An 8,874-nucleotide genomic window follows, 5' to 3' on the forward strand; every position below is an offset into this window, starting at 1 on the left:
TCCGTTTCGAATCATGCAGTTAAATAAACCATTATATTTATGCTATATAGGCACTTTTATAATATATGTAATTATATATTATATAATAATAACTCTGGAGGCGGGTGCTAGATTTATAGCAGATGCCACCTCCTCTCCCCACGCCGTTCTCTGCTCCCCCCTCGTCCAATTTTTTTTTTATTAATCATATTGATGTATTTTCTTTGGTTCTTTTCCCTGGGTTGTTTTATTGTTCTATTTTATTTTTGTTTTATTTAACCTTCCTTTTTATTTCTTCATTTTTTTATGATTGTGAGCCACCTAGAATATCCCCATGGCAAGATAGCTGGAAGAAGAAAGGAGGGGAGAAGGAGAAGGGAAGAGGAGGAAGAGGAGGAAAAGGAAGAGGAAGGAGGAGTAGGAAGAAGAGGAAGAAGGAAGTAGGAAAAAGAATCTATAACAGCACCAGTCACATATGCTTATCCCAGATCCGTGGAAAGGATTCGATAAGTCAGAGGTGTCAAACTCAATTTCATTGAGGGCCGCATCAGCATTGCGGTTGCCCTGGGGGGCGCGGGTGGGTGTGACCAGAGTGGGTGCAGCCTACTGGATGGGCGTGGATGGAGTGGGTGTGACCTACTGGATGGACGTGGCCAGTTCTATATCATTCGCGTCAAGGGTGCCTATTGGGGCCTGGGCAGGAGTGGGACAGATCTGAGGGTCTCTGGCAGAAGGGGGTGGGACCGGGGAAAGTGCCAAGGCATGGTCCACTGGGGAAAGCACCAAGATGGCCACCACAAAATTGTACATTGGCTCCTGGCTGGCCTGGGCCAGGGCCAAGGCAGTGGGGGCCGTTCCCTCACTGTTTCCAGGATGGCTTCGTGGGCCACATGAAACCACTTCGCAAGCCGCATCTGGCCCCCGGACCTTGTGTTTGACATGTCTGCAATAAGTGGACAAAAATGCCAAATACAGTCTGAACATCTGGCTGACTGTGCAATGAAGTAAAATAATAATAATAACAACAACAATAAGAACATCAATAGTTTCCAAGCCAAGTTTTGAATCTATTCGTAAGTATTGTTTCAGCTACTTCAAATAAGCTATATTCGCTTAAAATATTTTGGGCAACTAAGAGAAAAAAAAAGCATTGAAAGATAAAAGTGGCTGCTGACCTGGGCAGGGATCTTAAGAATCCTTGCATAAGCCAATTTTAATCCACACTGGACTGCACAGAATTATAAAGTACAGCATTATGTAAATAAGGAACTGCCTATGTTTATACAGCAAAGATAAGGCAAATGATGTAACTAAGGAAATACAGCAAATCAAATTTAGAACATTGGAAATTCCTCTATTTCTTTCCACAAAATGCTCATTAACAGTTTTTGCACCCTTTTCCTGCAGTGTCCTAACGATGTTTTTTCATGAGGCAACTGGACTTTCTTGTTTTTCTTTGAAGACATTTCGCTTCGCATCCAAGAAGCTTCTTCAGCTCTTACTGGATGGTGGGGAAATGGAAGGATTTATACTCCTTGCAGACAGCTAGTCATTTGCACTCTTTTAGAGAGTCACTGAGGCCATTTGGAGCTTTACCTATGTCCTCAGGGTCTCCTGAGTAGTGCAAATGTGAGGAGCCTTCTTGGCTACATGATGTTTTTTCTTCCATTCCCCACCATCCAGTCAGAGCTAAAGAAGCTTCTTGGATGAGAAGCAAAACATCTTCAAAGAAGATGTTTGCCTCGTGAAAAAGCATTTTTGAGATAACTATGTTTTGGATGACTGAGAATCTCGATAGACATTTCCTGCAGTGAAAAATTAAAATGAAAATTGTTCAATCTAAAGACATACACCTTTAGTGAAGCAGATTAGAAACTATGCTAAATTTTGAGGGTACGATTCTCACCTGCTTGACCAAGGATGAACTCTCTTGGAATTAAATGAGATTTATTTCTAAGTAGGCCAGTATAAGATGCCCTGTTAATTAAGCTAGAGAATTAATCCACCTTGGCCTTTCACATTAAATATTTCATCCCAAATTTGGAGAAAAACACACCAATCAGTATTGTCCCAAAGGTACTTTTCAAAAGGAAACTGGACTTTCTTGGGTTTTTTCTTCCCCATGAAAACGTTTCGCTTCTAATCCAAGAAGCTTCTTCAGTTCTGATTGAATGGGTCTGTTCTCTTGTGTTGTGCCATGCGTTTGTGAAGTGGCTGTTTTGTTTCTCCAATATAAAGTTCTGCATATCTCACTGTTCTACACAGCAGAACAAAGCTATCAAGACAAGATTCAGCAGTCATTTTATCTGAAAGTCAAAGGTCACTCTTCTGAAGATAGCAAAGTTCACATTTTGGACAAGGACCACTGGTTTGAAAGAGGGGTCAAAGAGGCCATCTACATTAAAACTGAATAGCCCTCTCTCAACAGTCTACACCACCTATATCTCCTGTCTACAATACAGTCCTTTCAGCAGACCCAAGAAGATTCCTCATCCATTTGCACTCTGATTCAGATAACCCTGAGGTGACACTTAAACCCCAAGTGGCCTCAACAACTCTCAGAGTGCTAACAACCAGATGACTACCAAGAATATAAATCCTTCCATTACACACCATTCAGTCAGAACTGAAGAAGCTTCTTGGATAAGAAGTGAAACGTTTTCATGAAAAAACAAAACAAGAAAGCCCACTTGCCTTTTGAAAAGCACCTTTGGGGGACAACCATGATTTGGATGATTGAGAATCTCCATAGATATCAACCAGCATTATTGCCACAATGAGTAAGGCTTCTTCTCCATTCCAGCATGGGATAGTGCTTCAAGATCTGATTCTAGAGAAAACAGTTTACCGTGATGAGGATAGAACATAGCATCTTTAACCTGCCCCTCTAAAAGGATGGAGGATAAATTAGAGAGAGGTATAGAGGGTGCGTCTGTTGAACCCTCAACATTTTTAAGAGAAACAACTTCAGAAAAGCCAAAGAGAATAATCTCAACTCCTGGCACCTTTCTAGGCCAGTTCATACAATTGCCAACAATCCAAAAGTCATCCGCTATTACCCTTGTTCCAACTGTTTTTGAGATCTTGTAATGATTGTTCTGTTGCTGTTCTGCTCTGTTATGTAAGGTAGAAGCCTTAAGGAGGAATCTCCTTCAACTCAGCCTCAATTCATAGTGACTTCAAGGCTGAGGCCAAGTCATTTTCTGCCATTCGGAAACAAATTTTCCTGGCCACCTGGAGGTATATAGGTACTGTGTTTCCCTGAAAATAAGACCCGGTCCTTTTTTTTTTCCCCTCCAAAAGAGGCATCAGGTCTTATTTTTGAGGTGGTGTCTTTTCCATGGTCTCACCTCGTATGCATCGTCCCCAGCCTCTATTTCACCATCAGAGGCCTTCCAGAAAGTGCTGTGCCATCCGAGAACCGAGCTACAGTCTGAAAGCAAAATGGAGGCCGAGGACGACTCGTGCGAGGTGAGACCGTGGAAAAGATGGTTCCCCCCCCCAAAAAAAAATAAGTTCTAATGCCTCTTTTGGAAGGTAAAAGAAAAAGAAAAAAAAGCCGAGTGTTATTTTCAAGGAAATACGGTACCTATATACCTCCAGGTAGCTAGGGAAATTTGGTTCCAAATGGCAAACAAGAGAAGACCGTGATAACTTGCTTTATGGGAATTAATTTGGATTGAGGATCAAAAAGTTTGCCTGACCTTTGCACTATGAAGATTCTCTTGGCTTCCTTGTAACTGCAACCAGATCTTCCTTGCTCCTTTGGGGTCTGATCCTAGCACCCCCACGACATTCAGCTCCACCCGAAAGAGGCGTTCAATTTGGGGACGGTGTTCCATCAGCATATCTTGGGCCTCCTCGGGCACCGCAAATTCATCCAGGATCTTGTTGTTTGGCATGACGGGAGCTTGTGTCTGCCAGCCACTGGAGACCTGGGTTGTTATGTAGCTAAAAAGCTGCAAGGAAGAGAAATCAGCCTGATTGAAAGAGCTGTGGTTGAGAGATGAAAGCAAAGTGAAAACGGGAACAAAAGCACGCAGGATGCCATCGCTTAAAGCTTTCCAGTCCCTGAGTAACCATGAACTATCAACATTTGCCTATCCCACAACCTTGGGAAGGACTCAGTAGGATGATAAAAATGCTAAATCCAGTCTAAACATCCGGCTGACTTTGCAAAACACCCCTAATAATGTTCAGCATCGGCTCAAGGTTGACTCAGCCTTCCATCCTTCCAAGATCGGTAAAATGAGTACCTAGATTGTTGGGGGGCAATATGCTGACTCTGTAAACCCCTTAGAGAGGGCTGTAAAGCACAATGAAGCCGTATATAAGTCTAAGTGCTATTGTTATTCAAGGTCACATGCTGCAAAAAGGAAGGGGGACTTAGAATGGAGGAGGTGGCAATATTCAGAACAGCTGACCGGGTGCCCCCTCCTACTGTATAAGAATGCATTGATTTTTCTCTCCCTCTATTTGCAAACTGCAACTGGATTCAGACTATTTACAAACACCAGCTTATGCAGTGATAAGGTACTCATGTGAAATAAAGCTGCACTTATTATAAAAATTATAAAAAGTTTGCAACAGTGCTGACCTGCAACCCTTATTTGTATGAAACTGTGTAGGACTGGGGTGTCAAACTGCAGGCCCGTGGCCCAGATGCATCATGCCAAAACCACACCCACCCCAGCTCCAGCAATGGGGAAAAAGTCGCGATACGTCACGACACGTCATGTGACGTGGCGAGTTTGATACCCCTGGTGTAGGGAATACAAATGAGAAAAAGAAATTCTGTAGAAATCAAATTACAGATCTTTCCCACATGCATAATCTAAGCACTTGACTTTATCCAAATCAGGTATGTCCAACATGCAGCCCGTGGGCTGCATGTGGCCCCAGAGAGCTTGCAATGCGGCCCCACAATAATTTTAACCTTATTATATTATTTCTATCCATTAACTATATTAGATATTTTATATGCAGCCCAAGACAAGCAAAGAAGTTGGACACCCATGATCTAAATGTTAAGCTTGAAGAAATAAGTTTCTATTCCCCAGAGCCTACATAATGCTGATCTCACTCTCCGGGAAGAGGGAGGAGGAAAAGGCTTGACTTCAAAGATAAATACAGTAATTTTGTCCTACAGGCAGTACTCAACTTACAACAGTTCATTTAGTGTCCGTTCAAAGTTACAACGGCACTGAAAAAAGTGACTTAAGACCGTTTTTCACAGTTACGACCTTTGCTGCATTCCCCATGATCACGTGATCAAAATTCAGACGCTTGGCCACTGGTTCATATTTATGACCATTGCTGTGTCCCAAGGTCATGTGATCACCTTTTTGTGATCTTCTGACAGGCAAAGTCAATGGGGAGACCAGATTCGCTTAACAACGGGGTTACTAACTTATTAGCTGAAGTGATTCACTTAACAACTGTGGCAGGAAAGGTGGTAAAATGGGGCGAAACTCACATAACAAATGTCTCACTTAACAGAAATTTTAGGCACAATTGTGGTTGTAAGTCAAGGACTATCTGTATTAGTAAGAGCAAAGCACGGGAAAGGATACAGGAATAAAAGCATTGACAGGGCCACCATGAAGTAATCCTTAAAGCACAGAATCAGATTTAAAGCCCCGGCCAGAGACTTTGAACCAATTGTTTTTCGCTCATGCCAACCTCTCTCACAGACTAGTTTTTTTTTAAGCTTAAAAATATGGTATTTGTCAGATTTATTATCCTGACTTTCCTTAGGGAGATCAAGGAGAAGGCAGGCTCCGTGTCTCAGTTCAACAGAGGATGTAAAAGTTTAAAAGATCAGTGGATGTGAAAGGAAAGCAAATGTAAACACCAAAGGACACTTTCAATTCAGAGAATAGAGTTGAAAGAGACCTTGGAGGTCTTCTGGTCCAATTCATGGTGGCAGAAGGATCCACGGAGGAGAGCTGCTGTTCATCCCACTGGATTGGGAACCTACCCAGACTGTGGGACGGAGGAACTCCTGGCAACTGGAACCTAAAAGGCCAGGAAATACAAACAGGCCACTTCCATGTCAAGGGGATTTCTCACTATTTTCATACTGCTTCTCTAGTGTGGAAAAATGAAAGGAGGAACAAAAAAGTTGACTCTGTGTTTGTTTTCACCAAAGGACAGAACATAAATATCCCAGAACAAAAGTCAAGTCAGTCCAAAATAGGACTCTCTCACCAGAGAGGGGGGCCAGCGTCCCAAAAGCAAAGCTTCAAAAAGAAAACAACAAAGAGAAAAAACGACAACAAGAGGATCCTTCACAACCAACAATCTCTTGGCAAACAAGTCTTGGCTAACGATGTGCCCACCTCCACTTTTTGCGGGGAAGGGAGGGGGTGGGCATTTCCCTTCCCCACCGATCTGACCGAAGAGACCCCCCTTGTGCCCCAAACTTACCCCCGAGTCATCCAGTTCTCCTTTCGTCCTCGGGATCGCCAACCCGGCGCCCCCGAGATCCCCCCCCCCTCCACGAGCCAGTGGGCAGCTGGAGAGGGGAGCTCCACCGCTCGCGATCCTGCCCTTGTCGCCGCCCCGATGACCTGGGGGGGGAAGGGGGAACTGCCCAAGCGCCCCCCTCCCTCCAGCCCAATACGACCGCCCTTTCCCCATTTACGACGAAAGGGGAGAGAATTGAAGTCCCCGAAAGAGATGCGTTCCCAGACCGTGCGCTCTGCGGACTCCGCCGGGCGCCTTACCCGCTGGAGTCGCCGAAGGAGCCCCCACACCGCCGAGGACCCCCAATCCATCAGTTCCCATTGCTGCTGCTACTTCCTCCGTGCTGGCTTTCGGAGGTGGGGGGAGAAGGGGGGGACGCTCTTTTCTCTGTCCGGACACCTCCCGCGAGGAACTCACCCAAAACTCAGCCTTTGCGCTCAAGGTTCAGCTTCCATTTTAGAGCCAAGCGGAAGCGCCCGACTGGTTACGCAGAGACGGAGTTTCCCAGCTGGGCGGCGCATCTCTGAGAGCGAAAGAAGGTGGCTGTTCCCTGGCCCGCTTCCTGTGCGGCGGTAACTTCCTGCCCTGGCAACGAAGAAAGCGGTTTCTGAACATGAACAGAGTGCCGCCTCTCTCCCTCCCTCCCTCCCTTTTTCTCGGCGCCCAATGCATCTGGCAAAATGTTATTATAACTCATTCAGAAATTATTTGATTGCCCAAATTGTCTGCCTACCTCTCTCTCTCCTCTCTCTCTATATATCTACTAATCAAGGAGAGAAGCAACCTGGAACTAGGAAAAAATTTCCTGACCGAAAAATTAATCAGTGAACGATTTGCCTCCAGAAGTTGTGAATGCTCTAAAACTGGAAGTTTTTAAGATGAGATTGGACAACTATTTGTCTGACATGGTATAGAGTTTCCTGCCTGAACAGGGGATTGGACTAGATGACCTCCAAGCTCCCTTCCAACTCTGATCCTATCCTATCCTATCTTATCCTATTCTATCCTATCCTATCCTATCCTATCCTATCCACCTGTCATCTATTATGCCTGTCTACCCACCCATCATCTAGTATGTCGGTCTATCATCATCTATCTTGCATTTATATCTGTCCATCCATCATCTATCTTTATTGTATATCCATCCCCCACCTCTCTCTCTCTCTCTCTCTCTCTCTCTCTCTCTCTCTCTCTCTCTCTCTCTCTCCTTTCCTTCACATCCCATTTGCAAAATGCATGTTTTTTTTCTCAGCGCTCATGCATCTGTCTGACTTTACGCAATCAAACAGTGTCCTGAATCAATTAGCTGGTGTAGATGCCCATCGTGCAAACCTTGATTTTAAAGGAGAGAGAGTTGTGTGTTGTGTGTGTGTTTCCGCATGTGAGTTATCGCATTCATCACTTCAGATCGCTTGTGTTTCAATGAAATCTGAGACTCCGGGGAAAAGGGTGAATCGAGTAACTAGTTAAAAACTGGGCAAAGTCTATAGGTAGAATGCGCAAAAGTATGTTGTATGTGTATAGGACAGGGGTAGGCAACCTCGGCTCTTTTATGACTCATGGAGCATAGCTGGCTCAGGAATTCTGGGAGTTGAAGTCCATGAGTCATAAAAGAGCCGAGGTTGCCTACCCCTGGTATAGGATTAGGATACCCGCTCACATGCCCGAGTCGAATGTGCAATTAAATTATGTGCATGCTAGATTGCCCCCTGTAGGTAATTCTTGTGTTCTTGTCTCTGCCAATGAATAACTACATTAAAAACAAAACAGAAGCTTCAAAAAGGACCTCAGACCTGCCAAAGGGTGCTTGGTTGTGGGCAGAGTTACTTCACAGCAGTCCCCAGGATCCAGTCTCCCCGACCCTCACGCTGTTGCCAATACCCCAAGCCAAGAACCGGCTTAGTCTAGACCAGTGGCGGCGAACCTATGGCACGGGTGCCAGAGGCGGCACTCAGAGCCCTCTCTGTGGGCACACGCGCCGTCGCCCCAGTCCTAGGCCTTCAGCTGGGTTTTATAAAACCTTTTCGCTTTAGGCCTCCACCACCGTGTGCCAAAAAAAAAAGGTTCAATCAATCAGTCAATTTCAACTTCTTGCAGGGAAAAAAAAAGAACTTGCAAAGTTGGAATTGATTGATTGAACGCCCAGCCAATGGGCCACACCCACCCGGCACCCGACGTAGCATAAGTGGGTATTGGGTTGCAGTTTGGGCACTCGGTCTCTAAAAGGTTCGCCATCACTGGTCTAGACTCTAGCCTCGGTTTCCTGCAAACATTTGCCGCAGTGCCCTGGGGTGAAACTAGTTCAGGACGTAATGAGAAGCTTTTACCTGCAAACAGCTAAAACAATTATACTGCATAAGGCTAACACAAGCAAGAAGCAGTCAAACATTACAGCCCCCTCTTGCCTTTTTTAAAATGTCACTGCAT

General features: G+C 44.9%; 1 protein-coding gene across 2 annotated transcripts in view; it reads right to left on the reverse strand.

The window, feature by feature from the left end:
- The window catches only part of LOC120310991 (NEDD4-binding protein 1-like), a 28,835-nt gene extending 21,834 nt beyond the window's left edge, over positions 1 to 7,001 (reverse strand). The window contains exons 1-2 of one of the 2 annotated variants that reach the window (XM_039350039.1): positions 6,865 to 7,001; positions 3,684 to 3,938 (exon numbers count right to left, since the gene is read on the reverse strand). In XM_039350039.1, coding sequence (XP_039205973.1) covers positions 3,684 to 3,881 — 198 coding nt within the window. In that variant the 5' untranslated portion in view covers positions 3,882 to 3,938; positions 6,865 to 7,001. Of the gene's footprint in view, positions 1 to 3,683; positions 3,939 to 6,707 lie in introns of both variants that reach the window. The other variant, XM_039350038.1, reaches the window with a different exon arrangement.
- Positions 7,002 to 8,874: the final 1,873 nt, after the last annotated feature.

This window comes from Crotalus tigris, unplaced genomic scaffold, assembly GCF_016545835.1.
Source record: "Crotalus tigris isolate CLP2741 ecotype Arizona unplaced genomic scaffold, ASM1654583v1 scf7180000018306.2785112, whole genome shotgun sequence".
NCBI lineage: Eukaryota > Metazoa > Chordata > Lepidosauria > Squamata > Viperidae > Crotalus > Crotalus tigris.